At 35.7% G+C, this 19,444-nt stretch overlaps 5 protein-coding genes across 16 annotated transcripts in view; 1 reads left to right on the forward strand and 4 right to left on the reverse strand.

Annotated features, from left to right (window-relative positions):
- Positions 1–440: 440 nt before the first annotated feature.
- Eb1 (microtubule-associated protein RP/EB family member 1) lies at positions 441–6,519 on the reverse strand. 6 transcript variants are annotated; one of them, XM_076788734.1, is made up of 6 exons: positions 6,304–6,519; positions 4,927–5,222; positions 3,135–3,372; positions 2,413–2,504; positions 2,174–2,329; positions 441–2,086 (listed from the first exon to the last, which is right to left on the reverse strand). In XM_076788734.1, the coding sequence occupies exons 2-6, from the start codon at positions 5,191–5,193 to the stop codon at positions 2,018–2,020; spliced, it is 822 nt and encodes a 273-aa protein (XP_076644849.1). In that variant the 5' UTR covers positions 5,194–5,222; positions 6,304–6,519; the 3' UTR covers positions 441–2,017. The 6 variants fall into 6 exon arrangements, with proteins under 6 accessions (XP_076644849.1, XP_076644843.1, XP_076644848.1 ...); XM_076788728.1 differs by lacking the exon at positions 3,135–3,372 and adding an exon at positions 4,087–4,351; XM_076788733.1 differs by lacking the exons at positions 3,135–3,372; positions 6,304–6,519 and adding exons at positions 4,087–4,351; positions 5,808–5,929.
- Positions 6,520–7,176: 657 nt separating this feature from the next.
- Positions 7,177–9,963, reverse strand: LOC143354548 (spermatogenesis-defective protein 39 homolog). Of its 2 annotated transcripts, XR_013082343.1 has the most exons (10): positions 9,769–9,963; positions 9,542–9,698; positions 9,288–9,466; positions 9,080–9,216; positions 8,974–9,001; positions 8,768–8,912; positions 8,456–8,697; positions 8,209–8,385; positions 7,860–8,134; positions 7,177–7,424 (listed from the first exon to the last, which is right to left on the reverse strand). XR_013082343.1 is itself a non-coding variant. In XM_076788727.1 (9 exons), the coding sequence occupies exons 1-9, from the start codon at positions 9,841–9,843 to the stop codon at positions 8,009–8,011; spliced, it is 1,266 nt and encodes a 421-aa protein (XP_076644842.1). In that variant the 5' UTR covers positions 9,844–9,963; the 3' UTR covers positions 7,607–8,008. The 2 variants fall into 2 exon arrangements, 1 of the variants encoding a protein (XP_076644842.1); XM_076788727.1 differs by lacking the exon at positions 7,177–7,424 and having other exon boundaries at positions 7,607–8,134.
- A 654-nt stretch (positions 9,964–10,617) lies between these two features.
- On the forward strand, positions 10,618–12,894 carry LOC143354547 (mitochondrial enolase superfamily member 1). The gene is made up of 6 exons (XM_076788726.1): positions 10,618–10,846; positions 11,013–11,115; positions 11,215–11,330; positions 11,545–11,699; positions 11,805–12,391; positions 12,460–12,894. Exons 1-6 carry the CDS (start codon positions 10,769–10,771, stop codon positions 12,753–12,755), a joined length of 1,335 nt encoding a protein of 444 aa, XP_076644841.1. The 5' UTR covers positions 10,618–10,768; the 3' UTR covers positions 12,756–12,894.
- An 11-nt stretch (positions 12,895–12,905) lies between these two features.
- Positions 12,906–13,758, reverse strand: LOC143354550 (adenosine 5'-monophosphoramidase HINT3). Its single transcript, XM_076788735.1, has 4 exons — positions 13,572–13,758; positions 13,392–13,509; positions 13,118–13,311; positions 12,906–13,046 (listed from the first exon to the last, which is right to left on the reverse strand). The coding sequence occupies exons 1-4, from the start codon at positions 13,644–13,646 to the stop codon at positions 13,008–13,010; spliced, it is 426 nt and encodes a 141-aa protein (XP_076644850.1). The 5' UTR covers positions 13,647–13,758; the 3' UTR covers positions 12,906–13,007.
- A 634-nt stretch (positions 13,759–14,392) lies between these two features.
- Psq (pipsqueak) overlaps positions 14,393–19,444 on the reverse strand; it is a 31,770-nt gene continuing 26,718 nt past the window's right edge. For 4 of the 6 annotated variants that reach the window (XM_076788755.1, XM_076788756.1, XM_076788753.1 and 1 more), the window contains 5 exons: positions 19,146–19,287; positions 18,269–18,424; positions 17,165–17,503; positions 16,153–16,603; positions 14,393–15,876 (listed from right to left, as the gene is read on the reverse strand). In XM_076788755.1, the coding sequence (XP_076644870.1) occupies positions 15,672–15,876; positions 16,153–16,603; positions 17,165–17,503; positions 18,269–18,424; positions 19,146–19,287 (1,293 nt within the window). In that variant the 3' untranslated portion in view covers positions 14,393–15,671. The remainder of the gene's footprint in view (positions 15,877–16,152; positions 16,604–17,164; positions 17,504–18,268; positions 18,425–19,145; positions 19,288–19,444) is intronic. The other 2 variants (XR_013082344.1, XM_076788752.1) reach the window with 2 other exon arrangements.

Below are 19,444 nucleotides of genomic sequence, written 5' to 3' on the forward strand. Positions count from 1 at the left end.
TTCTATGAAAACTTTGTCGCAATGAAATAAAAAGCGTAATCTTTGAATTCTATTAAACGTTTATTACCTCATTGATAGAATTTCCAAATTTCGAAGCATGTCTTCGCGATGACCGTTGTATACGCACATATGTAGAGAGCAATGAACGTTACCGTAAGGTGAAACAGGTAGATCTTTAGTTTTTTAAAAGTGACACGTAGCACGGTACACATGCCGATCGAAACGATAATATAACAATAGAATGGACGCATTTTCTTACAAGGTAAATCTGTTCTTAAGAATCTAAACTTGTGACACAATTTTAGCATTCGTGTGATTGAACCGACGATTTCTTGCTTCGTTACATTTTCATTTCTCGAGGCACACGATTAACAGTCATACGACACGCAGAGGAAATAATGCGCCGATAGTTCGCCTGCGCGTTGGAACACTTTCGCTCGTTGTTTTTTTTTTCATTTTCTTTTTTGCATACATTCCAGCTACACAATTTTACAAATTCGTTTTCTCGTCTTTTGCTTTCGAGTTACTTTAGCGAAGCAATATCCGCCGCTTTGCACAATTGCAACGTAGTCGTCGTGATGCTCAGAAATATACACGTTACGTTCGCTCTAATAATTGAAGGGTTCGTTGTTAAAAACACCTCTTGCCAAAAAATTCGAGGATATAATTGACTTAATACAGATTTCTCAAATTATTCCGCAATGGAGAATGTAGAATTTTAATGAAAAACTTTATCTGGAATTTGAAAGTGTTACACAGACAGTAAAAATTCCATTTTAAATACGTCAGTTTACTAGAAAAAAAAAACAACAACAAATGAAATGTTAAATGAACGCATTATCGTAATTTTTTACAAGAGTGGTTTTTCTTGCGAACTTTATATTTCGTACTTCTTCTGTAATCGGAAGTTGATTGTTTAAGGCCATTTTTATTCTGAAAGACGGACTATGGAGATGCAAAGATATAATCGCCTGTCGTGTGCAACTAATAACATTGCAAAATCAAGTGCGCACCGATTAAAACCCAGTTTCCATCGATCTATCTTTTGCATCTCCAGAATTCAGTACTGAGAACAAAAATCGTTTATTACATATATATTCTATTTTCAATTAAAGAAAACAAAAGGTTGAAATTTCATCGCAATGTTTGCAATTAGTCTTTTCGACCGTAAAATGTCTTTTTTCTTTTTAATTACAATGAGGATTAGAAAGTAAATGGGACTTATAAAATTTCTAAAATTTAGTGCGTTTCTGCTTCGAGCATACATTGTAGTTTCGTCCACTACGTAAACAAATGTTTCTAACAATCAGTTACGTACATTTTCTTTTCACGTTGCACGAACAAGTTGAACGGCGTTATAATTATGCACGGATATAATTCTACACTCTGTCGGGGAACTACAACAAGGTACCAAAGGATAAACTGACGAGATTGATGTCTTATTTATCGATAAAAACATAGTGCATTTACAAACAATTAAAAAAGAAACACTCACACATTAATGAACATAGTTAACAGAAGATCACTGTATAACAAACCAGACCCAGGACAGGTGTCCGAGTCCTTTTAATTTCTTTTTAGTATTTTCATACACTTTTAAACCTGTAGATGTTCGAAACTCTACCTTTATTCGTAATACGACAAAGAACTATGACAATATGTAAATTGCTAATTCTGTTTTTCTCTCTTAATAATTAGTTGTCGTAGAATACAAGTTATTCGAGTGCATTATTCTCGACATAAATCTTTTTCTCTCTCTCTCTCTCTCTCACACTCGTTTTCTCTCTTTCATTCTCTCCTTCACTCCCTATCGCTCTATCCTAATTACGTGCGAACCTCCAATGAACTCGGCGAACTCCGTAACAAAATTAAGGCGCAAAAATGCTTAAATAGCTTTACAAAGTAGCTTCATTAATTATGCAAAGGGTACTGATACTGACTCACAAACGTAAGAAACTGAAACGCACATGGATAATTTGCTGTTAACTTTTTTATAATGGTTGTACAAAAAGTAAAATTAATATTCTTCTTCGTCGTCAGGCGCGAGTCCATCTCCTTCTAACTCTTCAGGTGGTGCAAATCCTTCCTGTAAAAGAAAAAAAAAACATTTTATTTAGCACAATATAATTACATCAGAGTATTTTTAAAGGAACTAAATTTGTCGTAACTCTACCTCCGTGGCATAAAGAACTTCTAAGATTTTCTGTACTATAGGTGGGGGATCTCCATTATCACAATCTTGGCACATAACTTCGATGTCACGCAGTTTACCAAAATAGAAGTCTCTTTCTTTCTCTAGACCCTCCACTGACATTTTCAACTCCACTAGCTACAAAAAAAAATAAATTATATTTCTACATGTGATCATACGGGATCAATGTTGAATGAAATAATATTCGACTCCTGCCATACCTGAGCACTAAGTTCATCAACTTTCCCATTATCCCCACGATTACCGACTGCGCCTGTTTTCACTGGTGGGCGATGTGCTGGTACTTTGTTAACTAGATTCAAAAGTTTAGCACATTGTAGAATTTGTTATTCATTGAATATACTAAAAATAATATTTATTATATAACAAGAAATTACACGAAATCTTAACAAGAAATCTACTTTGACGAAAAATATAATACTCTGAAAACATTTGACAAGCAATAAGACAATACTGACTGAAAGCATGACAGCAGTCTATGCAAAAACCGTGAATGAATGAATGAATGAAACGGTGAAAAAGCATGCATCGATAAATACTCAAATTTATGGAATGCTAAACAAATTACGATAAGAACATACAAATGAATTTTTACAGAATTTAGCTAACCTCATGCAGCAATTTAATAAATTTAAGTCATTAACAAGATTTAAGTCAATCAAGAACAATCTCTGCCAAAATTTGCCAACTTTAGAACCGTTTAGATGGCTATCCTCTTTTGAACTTGTTAACAGTAAGTGTTCTCTGTTACTAGGACAGACAACTCCGGTCTTTTATTATTAATTTTAATAAATTAGGAGAAAGCCAATGTTGAACATATAATTGGTTTTTGCGCATTGCTTATACTCAAAATGTTTGCATTGTGTTCAGTGATGTAAGATCAAATACAACATAAAAGAAAAAAACATGTGAAATAATGTACCACCAATACGAGCTGTTGTTTTAGGTAAAGCTACGTAACAACGGGGAGCAGTGCGTTTTGCATTAGTGCCGCGCGGTGCATTACTTCCACCACTACCCATGGTTTCTCCTGCTCGCATAGCAAGTGCATCGTATGGCTCTGTTCTGGAGTAATTCGCATCAAAGAATTTCTTGAACCATTGTAAAAACTCGAAGTTGTCTTGAAATCTGCCTTTCACCAGCTTATCAATTGGAACAATCTGCAAATGATTAGCAAAAAACTTGTGGAACAAAATTAAAAAAAAAACGATAAATCAATAAAATGACACCAAGTAAAAAAAGATTAACAAAAGTCAAATTTTAAGTAGGTGTTCGTAACATATGTTACTGTGTCATTGTAGATGCATTATACAAATTACTGTCATATACAGAAAGTACTATTGTAATAATAGATTTCATAAGAAGATTAAAGAAAATTCAGTCTGTTGTGTGTCTCTAAGACAATCTGTTACCCCCTACTTAGGTGTATTTATAGACCGTTAAAAATAACAAACAGTCATAGCGTTCTGCCTATGTAGTAAATAAGCATTTTAGATATTTGAATTGTGTATCGGGCATATGATCACAGATTTGAAATAGGTATATCATTTTTGTATACATCGCTAATGATAATGCAACAATAAAACAGAAAAAAATATGTTCTTACACTTAAAATAGATGAACAATAAAGTGATACTGTGCTATTGTATGATCGGAAGACTGCATAACTGTGCGTTTACGTGTGACTAAAATTGCAGAAGCTGGTGCTTTCTACTTTACAACAATTGCACCTAAACTGTCTAGATGTACATGTAAAGTGCAATACACAGCTAGAATAATTATTTATGCAGCACACAAATGATTTTTTGAACTTTATAAATATCATGATAGCATGCAAAAAGTAACATGATTAAATTGACACAATATTGCAATACCCTGCTGTTGGCGAGGGGCAATACGCTGTTGGGTATGCTTTTGCGGCATATTTGACTGTTTCGATTGAGGGGGCAAAAGTACCAACTGAGGATTTGACAAATTATGAGTTCCGTCAACCCCAGACCCCAATGGTATACAACCACGAGCTTCGTACGCTTCATATTCACGGCCATCATAATTTGCATCAAAGAATTTCTTGAACCATTGCAGAAACTCAAAATTATCTTGAAAGCGGCCTTTTATTAACTTATCCACTGGTATTACCTGAACCATTTTGTGAACAATAAAAGATTATGATTTTCTGTACTTTATAGTTCATATAATGAAACTGTTTTATGAGGAGAAATATGATTCCATATATTGACATGGTATCTGATTTCATTATTGAAGTTTACCTTGATACCAGTGTCTTATTTCATTAATGTGTATTTCAATCTATTGTTATTGTTCAACTATATTAAGTTCTAAGCGTAAGGGGTCTTCCTATAATAAAAAGAATTTAAAAAATTGTATTTTTTTTTTGTTTTTGCAACTGACCTGCCGTTTTAAGCAATAAAGTAAAAAGACCCCTTACTATTACAAATCCTACAATTATTGTCAGATAACATTCTTTGATCAAAACTTTATATTATTAAGAGCTGAAAAGAAATCTCCTGAAATGGCACAGAGGCAAGGGGTAGATGCTTCTGTAGACCCAATGTTTAGGTTTTGACGACACATGTTACATAGTATGTGTGCCCTTGCCATATTCCTTCCAAGAGACTTTTGTTCAGGTCCCAATAATACTATACTCGTCTAAAGTGCTTTTGATAAATGAGATAAATTGATTTCTAACTTACCTTATCTACATTCATTTTTTTGAAACCACCTTGCAGAATTTTAAAATTCTGTATGTATTCGTGTTCAAGATTTGTCTTGAACTTGACCCTCTTTAAGGGTACGCTACCTGGGAAGAGCATGTCCATAAACTGGCAATAAACTGCACCGGTGCATAATTCTTCAATCTTGACGAATGACGCTTGTAAGCAGTCATTCACCCAGGCCAACATATCATGTCGGCTCAAGTTTTCCGCTGTTACATTTGTTGCGTAGACATTAACAGCCATATTGGTACTGTTGACTAAATCGTCAGAGTCTGAAATAGAACAATGAAGGAATTATTTTTCTGTTGTAAAGATATTCCCGTTGACGAAAAAAATGATTATGCACGACCTTTAGTCGTGGCAAGTTAACTTAAAATCATCAACATGTTCGGATTATAACCTAAAACTTGCATAGTCGAGAACACAAAGGGAATGAAACATTTCTCGATAATTACAATTCAATAAACGTGAGTTCAGGTGAACTGACCAAAATTTACTATTTAATAGGCCATCGTGGGTACATGCATATACATTTTTCGCAATCGCAAGGTTAAAGAGAATTTACACTCATTTGCACTATAATGCATTACATGTTCTCACACATATAAATGACTTATGTGGTTGGTAAACTATAATTGAGTAGTTAATTGTTGGAAATTATATTTATATAACGATTGCAATATTATGGGAGAGGGAGCATTTGATTATCATTGAAATATATAACAACTATAATTAAATCTAATATCGAGTCCACCTATGTATTTACAAGACTACGAAGAGCTAACAACACTTGCAACGTGCCTTATCAATACATGGAAACACAATGAAAGATATACATATATTAATTGCAAGATTACAGCGTTCGAAAGTCCGTCTCAAACACAATCAACAAATGTAACACAGAAATCTTTTACTGCGAATACACGGTCTGGCACCGGCGGCGAGTTCATAACGAGATGCTCATCCGTGGCGGTTCTTTTTCGTTTTATTGAAGATAACTGAGAACGAGATTGATAAATAGAAATGGTGGAGACGATGGTAACGAACTCGTAATGAAAAAGAGAAGAACTGTATCAGGAGAATACAGTAAATCTTTTCAAGAACAGTAAAACAATCACGCGATGTTCCTTAAATGGTTTAGACTATGTCAGACTTAAAAGGAATAACGTTCCATTCACTTTTTTGGTCCGAAACTGTTCATCGACATGCTCGGGGTTCCTTATACGTAATACCAAGATGTTAAAGCGCACATATTCTGGTTAAAATGCAAGACCAACCGCTGCTTCTTGTAAAAATGTATCAAGGGGCTTTTAATGTCTATAAAAGCCTTAAAATGCTCGTATAATGACTTACCGAGTAACACGGAAACACTGTAACACCAATCGGGAGTGGTTCCCGCACGCAGATGACAAATGTATACTATGTAGATCGTTCAAATGCGCACACAGGGGAAACTTCTAACGGTTATTTTAAAGATGATTGGATGGTATACACGTACCGTGTGTAGATTTTAGTGAACAATTTCAACCGGCGTTAGGGAAGTTCGTTGCTCCGAGATACGTTCAAAACTGAAGAATTCGCAATATCCGTTAATGGTGGAGATGAAATGTTTAATCCTGTTTCACAAGGTGTGTCGCATTTTGCCGCCAGTTGTCACGGTCTCGCCAATCACATCGGCCATCTTGGACAAGATCGTCGAACTGTCGCGAAGTTTATTGTTGCAATTTTGCCTTGTTCTGTGGCTAATATCCTCGAATTCGATATTCTAGAAAATGATTAATAATAATAACAAATCGATGTCTTAATCGTATTGTTATTATTTCATATTTTTAATATTTTAGTATAGTGTAGAGCGTAGAATGAACCTTAAGCATCTACTGTATATATGCATTGATAATCGGTGGTTGCCAACGAATTCGAACAAAATCACCTTGATTGTTTTGAATAAAGCAGAAGGTCAAATAAAACGTTTAGAGACGTATACCGTATACCTATACCTGAGAGGAAGGAGAACATTTCGACCAATTTATGCGAAGATACATGAATAACTAGTACGATACAAAAATTGTTATAATTCAGAAGTAAAGTTATACCAGAGAAGAACAATTTCTTCATATATATAAATTAACTTTTTTCACGTTGGACACAAATTTTCTATTGATCTTAACTTAGGGCTCGTTCTTTTTTTATTTTTAGATATAACTACAAATAAACAAGTGGTATATACATAAAAAGAAAAACGAGAGAAATAACAAACGGGAAGAGAAATATTTCTTTTCTTTATTCCTCTCTTGATACTACATTTTTTAACCTCCAATAAATCTAACAATAATAAGTCAGCTTCATTACCAAACATCGCTTTTTTATAATCAACCATTGTCTCAAGTTCACGTTTTTTAAATATTCTAATTCTTACATGATGTGGAGTTGCATGACAGCTCAAATTGTAAGTATATTATGGACAACTGTAAATTCTGAAATGTATGCACAATTTTAGAAAATTTCAATTTCCACGACGAAGTGCGGAAATGCGATTTCCCGCCACAACAGGAAAGTACAAGATTACTCGAAGGATAATAAGATTAAAACAATGTACTGACCAAAATGATGACTCAATCAATTAAAGAATAAAGAATAAAGAATAAGATAATTCATATAAAAAAACCTAACGTAGAATAAAATCACACTGACAGAATACAAAAATTTGAAAAACATCCATACATGTGAAAATGTAACTAAGTATTAGATAGTATGAATTTTAAATAAACTATTGTTTATTTCCTAGGAGATTAACTGCAAATTTATATGACAACATTTTTTTTCTGAATCAATTTCATGTTACCATAATATTTTTATTCATATCGTATTGTATTATGTAAAAAAATATTTGGTTTTTTTTTAGTTCATACCATTGTACTTGGTTGGAAACCGATTACCAAGGGTAGTATTATGCGTACGTTCATATAAACTTTAATCTTATTTGAACGTACTGAATTTGCTAGAATGTCACAGAATTGAAATATTTTTGTAATCCTCTAAAATAAGAGAACCTTTTGACCTAAGTTTTCCATTTAGCCGATGGTAAACGTAATGCATTTTCAGCATAAAAGTATTCCTCCGATTGTAGTTGTAGTTTAGTCTTATACTCCATTAATGCGGCACGATCTGCTTGCTGTACAAAAATCTATAATAAAAGGGAAGAAACTTAATTCATGATTTTTACCACTTGTAAATAATTGAGAGTAACATTGTACTTACATCTATTACCGTCCTAAAGCAATGCATATTTTTGGCTAATTCCAACCTCCTTTCTATGTTATCAACATGTTTTAAATACTTTTCCAGGACATGAGAAGGTGCCTTATTTTTATATAATATTTTTATTACATCTTCAATTGGCAGATGTAATTGTAATTTTTTACTTCCCAGCCAGCCCTAACAAAAAATATGTTATATATCCTTTCTGTTCATGTTATTGTGTTAGATATGCTCAATGACTTATTACTTTTGTTAGAAGGAGTCCATCCACATCATCCCATTCACCAGTTGATGCTCTGACTTCTAATGCAACTTTTTGGTATTGTCTAGGAGATATGTTGTGTACCTGAGACAATATCTCAGGGGACATTAAAGCACCTTCTGGTGAATTCCATTGGCCTTTACTAACATGTCTTAGACAATCGAGAACAGATGTATTTAACTCTAATTCTTCATTACCATGTATCTTTCTGACTGTTGTTTGCCATTCTAATGATAAATTAATACAATTTTATTTATGAACTGCATTATCTGACTTTTCAAGAGAGAAATAATATACCCAGAAACTTAATGTAGGACTGAACAAACGATGCTTCCCTACAGTCGGCTAAGGTTGAAAATTGTGTCTTGTAGCAATTACGAAGTTTGTTTAATAGTCTATCTGGATCAAGAGTGTTTTTTATAATAATATGTAATGTTTTCATCTAAAATAAAATGCCAAATATATTGTCTTTATTACGTAATTGGAGTTTTGTGGAAACTTACAGCAGCATCTACTGGTCGTCCTAGCATGCTACAAAAAGTTCAAACTGATAAAAACATGAGGATATGTTATCTAGAAAGACATATATATGTTCATGTTCATACATACGTTAAAATGTCTGTAATCTCATTTATTTGCAATCTCGTGGATAAATATCGAATATATACATTTACTGCATCTGTCCTTTCTGCTAATACTTTTTGAATCAAAGATCTTTTAAGTGTTTTCGTCAGGAACAGAACAATCTGAAACATTATATTTCAATGTATAATATGTATAAATTGGACCAATTAGTGGTTGAGAATAAACTAGTTACAATTAAAATTGCATTTCCATTTCCACTTGCAATAGCTGCATCTAATAATGCTGTTTTACTAGCAAGCGATTTATATGGTTCCAATGAGTAGGATTCGCCAAGTAAAATCTTTCGAAGTGTAATGTCCGGTTTCTGAATTGTTTCAGATTGAAATTTCTGTGATTTATCGGTTGCCAAAACTATGAAATATAAAATATTTTATATGTAGGTTTCATATCATAGTTATTGCTGTTGCCATTAGTTTTCTAACATACTGCTGCAAAGTGTTTTCTCCGATATTACAGACAACAAAGGTTTCATCGCCTGATAATCATCGGTCCTCTTTTGTGATCCTTCTGATATTGAGACACTAGAGGTATCAGCCCATAATTTATCTGTATCGGTGTTTGACACCTTAAACAACTGGCCCGTCTGTTTCAATTCAGATCTCGTTATTGAAAACATAAAATAAACAGTAATATAATATATTTCTCATTTTCACCTCATTGTTTTCGAAAGAGAACGATATCTTCTCAATACTGTTCCAGTATTCCTCGTTATCTTTAATAGTACTCATATTTATAATATTTTTAGCTAACGATGTTTTTATTGTAATAGTAAAATCGTGTATAAATTATTTACTGTGGCTGTACGAACGGTATAGGCGGTCAAATAAGTGAAAAAAACGGTCTACGGTTCTGAATTACCGACTCTGTAGAAAATGCGACGGATCTATAACACCATCTATGTAAAAAGAGATTAAACTACCGATAAAATACTTTGTACCACCATACGGTTAAATAGTGCTAAATTATGCAAGGGGAAATTTAAAAAAGTAGACCTTTAAATCTCTTAGTAGCTTTTTTAAAATTGGACCAAAACGACTCGAGTTGTTTTGAGATGTTCGAAGAATTAGTTTACTAGGTAATGTATACATTGCATATTCGAAATCGTGAGTATTCAAAAAAATATGTTATGCTTTATATAAAATGAAATTCATATAAATCACTTGGTTCAAAGCAATAATAAATAAATTATATACAATTATACTAATGATTAAAGTGAAAAGTTTAAAACATACAGTCATCACTTTGCTATTATAGCCATAGCTATACTAGAGTATACTTTGCTACTATATAATTATAATTATCGATGTGTAATATTTCATCAAGAATATTACTGATGATATGGGTCTCATCAGCGAATGTATATGGAATACGAGCTGATCAATGAAAGTTTCAATGCAATCATCGCTTACATTAAAGTAAGTCACTTATCTATCCATTTCTCTGCAGCGTGTGGAATTTTATACTGTTTGCGAGATAACGCGTATGTACTCGAATGTTTATGTAATATATGATAAAAGAAGCGCAACTGATATTTTCGGGTTTAAATAAGCCGTGCTGAAGCTCACGCATCACTTGGTTATTAAAGCTGTTCGATTAATTTAGTTACGGAAAATATCGATCGGAAATTGTATAAAGATACTCTGATAGACAATAATGGCTGTAATTACAGATATCGATGTAAAGGATGTAAGGTTTCCGACATCCCTGTGGGCAGATGGTAGCGATGCTATGGTAAGTAAATTATACCACATGAAATTATACTATTTACATAATAACTAAAGCTATAATCATATTAAAAATTAATTAGTAATTTTCGAACTTTTACTACATTGCAAAATTTTGGCCGCCGTACATGCAAGAGACTTAATACCATTTAAATAAAAAATTTGATCTACAGCACACTGATCCCGATTATTCTTGTGCCTACGTGACAATAAAGACAGACAAAGGGATCGAGGGATATGGTTTGACCTTCACTTTGGGCAGGGGAACGGAAATTGGTAAGTCAACACACAAAATTCGCAATTTATTAGTAATAATAATATTCTTGGATGATTCCTTCAATATTTACGATTATTTTTATACACATGTATTTTCAGTTGTTCAAGCATGTAAATCGATGGCATATCTATTGAAGGGTCAAAATACTGCCAAAATTTTTGCCGATTTTGCATCTTTTTGGAGGAAACTAACTAGCGAGTCGCAATTATGTTGGGCAAGTATTATCAAATCCTTTCTATATTAAATTAATACTATTAAAACATTTGAGTGGCTTTATACAAAGAGGTACTATAAAAAGGACGCCATTTTGGTATCCGAGTAAGAATAATAAAGCAATTTTAGTACTATTTACTTATGTAATGAAAATTTAAAAAATGTGTGCGAGCCACTGTATCTTTATGAAATCTAATTGATATTATGAAATACAGTTGGGACCAGAAAAAGGAGTTATCCATCTTGCTACAGCGGCTATAGTAAACGCATTGTGGGACCTGTGGGCCCGATTAGAGAAGAAGCCAGTCTGGAAACTACTAGTTGACCTAACTCCTGAACAATTAGTTTCAACAATTGATTTCAGATATATGTAAGTTGGAATTCGTTTAGTTTTGAGAATATAATTCGTATTTATTACTTGTTTGTATTACTTATACGTGTTTGTTATTTATGTATTTTACTTTTCGTCGAATAGCTCTGATGTCGTTACTAAAGAGGAAGCCATAAAAATGCTGAAGGTACACAGTGAAAAGGGGAAAAAGGAGCGGGAAGAATTGTTAAAGAAAAATGGTTACCCAGCGTATACCACGCAAGTGGGCTGGATCGGGTACAACGACGAAAAAGTGAAAACTCTTTGTAAAAAGTTTCTGGATCTCGGTTTTACATCTTTCAAAGTCAAGGTTGGTCAGAATTTACAGGACGACATTAGAAGATGCAAACTAGTACGCGATATGATTGGGAATAAAAATCAATTGATGACGGATGCAAATCAAGTATGGGACGTCGATCAGTCCATAGCATGGATGAAAGAATTGAAAGAGTTCAAGCCAATGTGGATTGAGGAACCAACATCACCGGACGATATTTTGGGTCACGCGAAAATCGCACAAGCATTAAGACCATATGGTATCGGTGTCGCTACCGGTGAAATGTGCGCCAATCGCGTTATATTTAAACAATTGTTGCAAGCCAAGGCGATTGATTATTGTCAGATCGACTCGGCCAGAATTGGGGGAATTAATGAGATATTGTCTGTTTATTTCATGTCCAAGAAACTGGGAGGTGAGTTAGGTGCATACAGACTATAAAAACGTTGAAAAATTTAAATTCTACAATAAATTTTATTGCAGTTCCCGTGTGTCCACATGCTGGAGGAATAGGTCTCTGTGAAATGGTTCAACATCTTCAAATGTGGGATTTCATTTCCCTTAGTGGAACTACTGAGAACCGTATGATAGAATACGTTGACCAGCAGCATGAACATTTTGAGCAGCCTGTGAAAATGCAGAATGCTTGTTATATGCCACCCGTGTCGCCAGGATATTCTACTAAACTAACAGACAACTGTCTCAACAATTATGTTCACCCCGATGGTGAACAGTGGAAGCAATTGTACGCAAAGGGACTTTTTCACAAAACGACATAATTAATACTGTGATTTACGTTAATACTACATTTGTTATATCAACATGAATGTACATATATCACAAAAAAGACAAGAAGTATAAAAATCTTGAGACAATTATTAGAATAATTGGAATATTAAAAATTATGCATTGCTTACATATGTATATATGAGTGACAATAGTTTTGCCCTTCCCCAAAAATGAATAATCTAATTGTTGAACCAGTATGAACTGTTTTTCAAGATTTCCAATTCCATTAACAACGTTAGGCATTAACTACACGACTGCAGGGTTGATTTCACATAATCAGTCTGCAAAATATAATATAATTAGTACAAGTAATCTGAATAATAATAATGCATTTTATATATTCTATACGCACACTGACAAACCAATAGGAGTCTGGTTTGAACATAAACTTTCTGAGAAGGCTCATGTTATTTACAGGAGAAATAACATGTAAATGGAGATGGTTCACTGTATTGAATGGTGGCCAATGAAACCCTGTACGTGTAGCTGTAGGTTCCAGACATTGTTTTTCTATTATTTTGTCCACGGTGGAGACCATTGTGTCGTCTAAAATTTTCATTGTTTTTAAAGTATTAAAAAACGATGTGTAAAAGGTAAACTAAACATTATAATTCTACAGGACTCACAAAGTTCTGCATCTTCGCTTGTAAGTTCCTTTGCGTTACGTATATGTTTTTTTGGCAGTATTAAATAGTGATGCGTCGAGACCGGATTGATGTCTTTGATGCACGTTACGTAATCATCCTATAAAACAATTGTTTTTACGGTTTATTACACTTCGACAGATGAGGTTAAGATTTCCGTACCTCGTAAATCTTTTCACTTGGTGCTTTATTATCAATAATTTTGCAAAATATACAATTTTCCAAATGAGTCTCCATGTGGTAATGTAGCGGTCACGTTGTCATTCGATGTAGATATTTAATTTGCTAGTGTCATTCACTCTGGACTTTGGAATTTTGTTTAAACTTGGCCACTCCACCCATTGACAGGAGCATATATAAGTACTTACATACGTATACACAAAATACAGGGTCATTCAAAGTGGGGTGCACCATGTATTTTGCGTCAACTTATATACGGGATTTTTTTGTTTAAATTAAACTCAGGGATAACACACATATATATAGCCAAGTATTTTATTTCATTAGAAAAAATACTAAAATGTATTGGAACTTAAAGAATATGTTAACATATGTGTAGATAATGAGTGCAAGTTTGTAAAGTTCTGTTTTAAAACTAAAAGCCTAAAAAAACGAAATAATATAGTATCAATATAAAAGACGGAAATCTATTAAATGGATGATAATGAAATATTTCTATAAATAATAATATTTATTTTCAATCAATAACAATTGTTAAAATTAAATCTGATAGATGTGGACATTAACTATGCTTGCTTTTTTTTTAATTGCATTACTTTTTAATTTAAAATATATAAACTGTACATATATTTATAAGTGGTATATATATATCTATATATATATATATATTTTCGTATGTTTTTTTATATAATAGTTGTGAGCATGATAAATTAATAATACATTAACATATCTTTACATGTGGCAGTTGAGTCGAACGAGAAGTAACTTCTCTGTTTCCAAGAAACGATAAAATTCACAAAAGCCCTGCTTTATCTATATATTTTCTTGTTCGTGTTTTTCAAACGGAGTTTGTTGTTTCATTTTCTATATTTAATGTATCCTATTCAGTCCTTTCCAAAAAGAAAAAAAAATGAAACTCAGAAATGCAATGTTGTACAATTGACTTACAATACGCAACAAACGACGGAACGAAATTACAAAACAAGAGCAAACATTCAGTATTGTTTTTAGATTTACATTTTCACATCCAACTTGTTCACGCATATTTGTTCCGAACGAGTACGAAGAAGTGCGAATTAATGAAAGTTAAGTTATTGTTCCGATAAAATTCAAGGACAAGTCTCGAACCGAAATTCTTTTTCAGAATGCAATTCAGATGACTTTCTAATTCCAGCTTCACAAATGATTCTAACATAGGTACACAATTGACCTCACTGTTTTTGGTAAGGTTTACCGAACATCACTTTCACCGATACGTATTTTAATTTGATAAATATACATGCGCGTGTGTAGGTGTGTGTGTATGCACACAGATATACATGTGCGTTTATAATTCTTTTTTTTTTGTCAATCTTACCTAAACGTTTCACAAATGTATAAATTCTTTATCATTATACGAAAAAAAAACATCGTTCACGTTGCATCAAGGATACACGGACTTCGGTTGCGTCAAAATTATAAGAAACGAGGCTGTGCTTCAAAAGAAAGAAAAGAACGAACAATGAACAAGACGTAAGGAAGAAGTGGACGAACAGAGATGCGTAATCGATGCGTAAGACGAGAATTAAGTTAACCGATCCTGTTGCGTTCCGCTATTTAAATTAGTAAAAACATATCCGTTCATAGAATATTTTATATCCTCGCTGATCGGCCCGCGGGCGACTTACACGCTAGAAGTAGGTTCACCGGGATTCTCATCCCACTGTACAAGTGTTCTTTATAAATAATTCTTATAAATTAGAATTAGTCTACGGTTTTCGATTTGACATTGAAAAACGTACAATTTACATAATATTCTCTTTACGGTAATCCACCATTAATACTGAGTGTCCCCTACCCTTATCTTCCCCGTCCCACCTCGCACGTCAAAACCCCACCCCGTTACGCGTTCTAGCAGTTCCTCAGCCAATCGTTCTGTGACAAGTTTGGTCGGTGGCTTCTTTCTCGCGGCTTTCGTCTCTCTCTGTACGTTTTCTTTCGTTTCCTTTTTGCGTCCTCTCCGAAACTGAATCGGATCGAACCAGCAGCGGCAGACGAATTTAATGACTAAATTAACTTAATGCTCTAATAAAGGGGTAAGTTTCAGCTGCCTTGGTAGGGCATTTGATCCGGAACGGCGGACGAATGATTTTGATTCGGACTTTGATGGAAATGTGGATTGCTCCCGTCTTGCGACAGATCACCGACTGCCGGCTCTTCGTACTTCCCCCTCTTGAACCGACCGTACAGCGACGAGTAGGGCAGATTGTAGTGAATGGCTGCCTGATTGATGCTCATATGACCCAATCTGAAACACGGAAACGGAACGCATTCCCCGTTAGTTTACAAAGTCGATAATGCATAGTTTCAGTGTACCGTATGTTCAACCACTTCGTTACTAGACTTTAATCGAGTAAATAAATCTGAACTTCAATCTTTATGGATGTACATATTCACGTATATTCGGTAGAGATTGTACAAGCTCATAGTTGTTGCTATTATTCCAGCATACTGTTATGCGGATCTTTATGCAAAATCAAATTTTTCCGCATCGATTGTAAGAAGCGAGAGAGGGCAATTTTACCTGACGGCTTCGAGCGCTTCTGTCATGGCATCCTCGCTCCATGGCGTGGGATTACTTCTGCTCAACTCGATTCCTTCCCTCTTGCATCTACCGTACAGGGTCCCTGTTGGAATGCCGAATTCAGTAGAAGCTCTCTGCACGGACGTTTGGCCAGACCTTATTGCTTCTAAAGCGCGGTCCAGATCGGCGGGCGACCAAGTGGTAGGACTGGCGTTAAACGGCGCGGCCAATCTGATGCCTTCCCTCCTCGCGATTTTGTACAACGTGCTCGAAGGTATACCGAACGCTTTCGACGCCTTGTTGGCCGAGATCGTGCCAGTTCTCAGCGCTTCGAGGGCGTTGTTCAGACTTTCGTCGCTCCACGACTTCGTTGGTCCATCCTTTTTTGGCGTGTCTATGCCTAACCGGTGCGCTCTTTGCCACAACGTCGTCGATGGTATGCCGAAGGTTGCTGAAACGATTCGGTCAAGAATTAGGCAAAGTGGCACAAATATTGTCAAATATTAACATGTTCACAATTATATTTAGTATCCTAGCGTCAGAAAGCAACAAATTGCCGCGGATGAACAAACGAATGTGAACATATCAAACAGATCATCCTGTTAGGCCATAGTTTCCCAACTTGTTCCGCTGACAGTCCGTTTTTCTACCGTATTACATACGAAGCTACGTTGACAACAACCAAAATAAAGTAACTACAAATGGAAATTCCAACGTTCGTCATGTCCCTCGGCGTTTAATCGTGTAACAGATATTAACAACACGCAGTGTTTGTAAAATTATGTAAATGAAGTTTAGACAGAGAGTTCTTATTTTTCGATTGGCTCTTCAACGCTTCCTCTTATTGTATCTACGGTACGAAGAACGCGGTAACGCCCACATCGGGAAACTATGTGTTAGGATATTCTTGTTTCTCATGTTGCTTTAAATACATACAAAAACAGAATCTTTTGAAGAAGATGTCTGGAACTGGGTTGGACAGATTCATAGAGATCAGTTGATGATTAATTACCGGAGGCTTTCGTCAAGCTCATGTCATGGTTCCTCAACGCTTCCAAAGCGGCGTCCATGTCTTCTTGGGTCCACGATTTCGAGCCGTGATGGTGAGAACTCGACTGTCCAGAATGGCCTCTCGAGTTGTTTTCGCCGGAATCCGAGTGGACGGAACTTCCAGAGGGCATTAAACCGAGCAGCTCCGGCGTGATCATCATCATGTTGTCACTGTCTGCTGCGTTCTTCGAACTGACACTCGCCCGGTCCGACATGTGGCTGTCGATGTCGATCGTGTCCGACGAGTCCATCGTGTGCAACGTTTCGAACTTTATCTTGACACTGTCACAGTTCTGAATCTCTGTAAGCACACGCGGAGAACGATGACACTGTTGTTCCCATTTGGACCGTGACGATCGAAGATGATTTCGCGGACAGATAACCAGCGGTACCGTTTCTTTTACCAACCACCTGAATTTCGCGAAAGAAGCGGCGACTAAGGCAAAGCTAGATGCGTGCACTAAATGAGGTTGCGTGGGCTGTTACGAACCGAGCAACGCAAATCTAATCGCGACTAGTTAAGCCTGATTAGACCAATTATTTTGATTCCCTCCCCGTCTAACGCATGGCTGTGCTTTTACTCCCCCTAACGATTCACCACCAGCATGATTCAACCAGCGTAATACCCACCCCCGGCGAAGAGTACCTCGGCAGAAATTAATATCCATATACGTTAACAATACTGTCCTGGGTATACGAGGCGTTTCAGGTTTTCCGCACAAACGTTCTGGGCGCATTCTATGCACGAAGATCAGAACAAAATGTTATATGAAAGTTATTATATAAATTGTAAAACTCTGGGCACTTTGAGCAGGAAAATTAGCCTCATTGGTCAACGTTAATACAACATTTTTTCTTATTTTTGTGCATACGCTGACAACGTTTGACCGAAAAAACCTGAAATACCCTGTACGCAATATCAGAGGTAAATCGTAAAGTACGTGGCAGTTGTCTATGAGTAAAGTATAATATTGAATGTAATACTTTCTTGCTTAGGGCAGTATGAAATGTCGACGGCGATGATTACACGACTAATAACCATGTTAAATCCAGAACGAAAGTACACCTGTGGAATGGTGATCCGGATCCCTCAGGTGGGTGATCGTGGTGCCGACCAACGTGGCGCTAGGTGGGGTGGGTTGGGTCTCTGGGGGTAGGTCGACTTCCCCAGGATCCGGGTGGTGTCCATAGTGTCCGAGACCTGTATGACAGAACATGTCACCTATTAATTACAAGTGAAAAGAGTCTGTCCCGTTATTTCTTGAAGTGGCGAACCGCCCCACACCTTGGAACCATCACATTCTTCCTCGCGCCCTTGGACTGCATAGCAAAACATTAAAAAAAAGTCTCGCAGAACGATAGGTTGCTATACATAAGTAGGAAAGTATACAATGTAGTGGCACCTTACAGTTACTTCACATTCTCCTGTAAAGTAGCAAAGATGCGAAAAATTTTTCAATAGAAGTCATACGTATAATACGAAGGGGTGCACTTGTTGGTGAAGTTGCACACATTGTTGTATCGCCATTGTTGTGTACGAGGCTTTAAAAATCTTCTTTTATAAATTATAAGGTTACGTTATTGAGGGTGAGTTGTTGGTTTGTGATTGAAGTTTCTGTTGGAGTTATTATGGAATTATGGAATAATCGCCGGTAGATATGTGTTAACAAATACACCCCCTCGTATCGGTAACTTTTATTAAAAATTGATCTGCATCTTCGATACTTACCGCGAGATAATTCACTGTATTACTCAAGGGCAGATACACGGTACAACCGTGTTATTTCTCGTTTCAGAAATAATCCTATATTTTACATAAATAACAAATAGGTATACAACGGAGTACAGAGAAATACCGCTAGCAGAAACTGTAGAAATTTACCCTACGATTCAAATATGCGAGGGTTCAGGTGTGGGGCGTAGACTCCGGTCCATCAACTTACCGTTATTATTGTTATTCGCACCGTTACCGTTGTTATTGTTGTTATTGTTATTATTATTGGTCCGTTGGCACGTTTCCAAGACTACTGTTGCTGTTGTGCCCTCCGTACAATCTTCATCTTCGGTCTGCCAGTCTCTGTGATTCTGCGGAATATCCGGTACAAATTTAGCGACGACCGTGACGAGATGGTAGTTCGTTGGACGGCTGTCACGTTTCTCATGCTTTTCCCTTTGCATCCCGTTCCCAGCCCCCCTCCCACCCACCGCGCCTTTTTCTTTTTTTTTTCGCCTCGTAAACAGC

This window comes from Halictus rubicundus, chromosome 5, assembly GCF_050948215.1.
Source record: "Halictus rubicundus isolate RS-2024b chromosome 5, iyHalRubi1_principal, whole genome shotgun sequence".
In the NCBI taxonomy this organism is placed as follows: Eukaryota; Metazoa; Arthropoda; class Insecta; order Hymenoptera; family Halictidae; genus Halictus; species Halictus rubicundus.

What these genes read in the sequence shown, in the direction of transcription:
- Eb1 (XM_076788728.1), bottom strand. Translation starts at nt 5,193, where the DNA reads ATGGCTGTTAATGTCTACGCAACAAATGTAACAGCGGAAAACTTGAGC. An exon ending in AAAAAATGAATGTAGATAAG is followed by an intron (nt 4,352 to 4,926) that starts GTAAGTTAGAAA and finishes AAAATGGTTCAG; the next exon opens with GTAATACCAGTGGATAAGTT. An exon ending in TTGATGAACTTAGTGCTCAG is followed by an intron (nt 2,330 to 2,412) that starts GTATGGCAGGAG and finishes TTTTTTTTGTAG; the next exon opens with CTAGTGGAGTTGAAAATGTC.
- LOC143354548 (XM_076788727.1), bottom strand. Translation starts at nt 9,843, where the DNA reads ATGAGTACTATTAAAGATAACGAGGAATACTGGAACAGTATTGAGAAG. An exon ending in GTCCTACATTAAGTTTCTGG is followed by an intron (nt 8,698 to 8,767) that starts GTATATTATTTC and finishes ATTTATCATTAG; the next exon opens with AATGGCAAACAACAGTCAGA. An exon ending in GCTTTAGGACGGTAATAGAT is followed by an intron (nt 8,135 to 8,208) that starts GTAAGTACAATG and finishes CTTTTATTATAG; the next exon opens with ATTTTTGTACAGCAAGCAGA.
- LOC143354547 (XM_076788726.1), top strand. Translation starts at nt 10,769, where the DNA reads ATGGCTGTAATTACAGATATCGATGTAAAGGATGTAAGGTTTCCGACA. An exon ending in GGGCAGGGGAACGGAAATTG is followed by an intron (nt 11,116 to 11,214) that starts GTAAGTCAACAC and finishes ATGTATTTTCAG; the next exon opens with TTGTTCAAGCATGTAAATCG. An exon ending in ACAATTGATTTCAGATATAT is followed by an intron (nt 11,700 to 11,804) that starts GTAAGTTGGAAT and finishes TTCGTCGAATAG; the next exon opens with CTCTGATGTCGTTACTAAAG.
- LOC143354550 (XM_076788735.1), bottom strand. Translation starts at nt 13,646, where the DNA reads ATGGAGACTCATTTGGAAAATTGTATATTTTGCAAAATTATTGATAAT. An exon ending in AAGCGAAGATGCAGAACTTT is followed by an intron (nt 13,312 to 13,391) that starts GTGAGTCCTGTA and finishes TGAAAATTTTAG; the next exon opens with ACGACACAATGGTCTCCACC. An exon ending in ACTCCTATTGGTTTGTCAGT is followed by an intron (nt 13,047 to 13,117) that starts GTGCGTATAGAA and finishes TATATTTTGCAG; the next exon opens with ACTGATTATGTGAAATCAAC.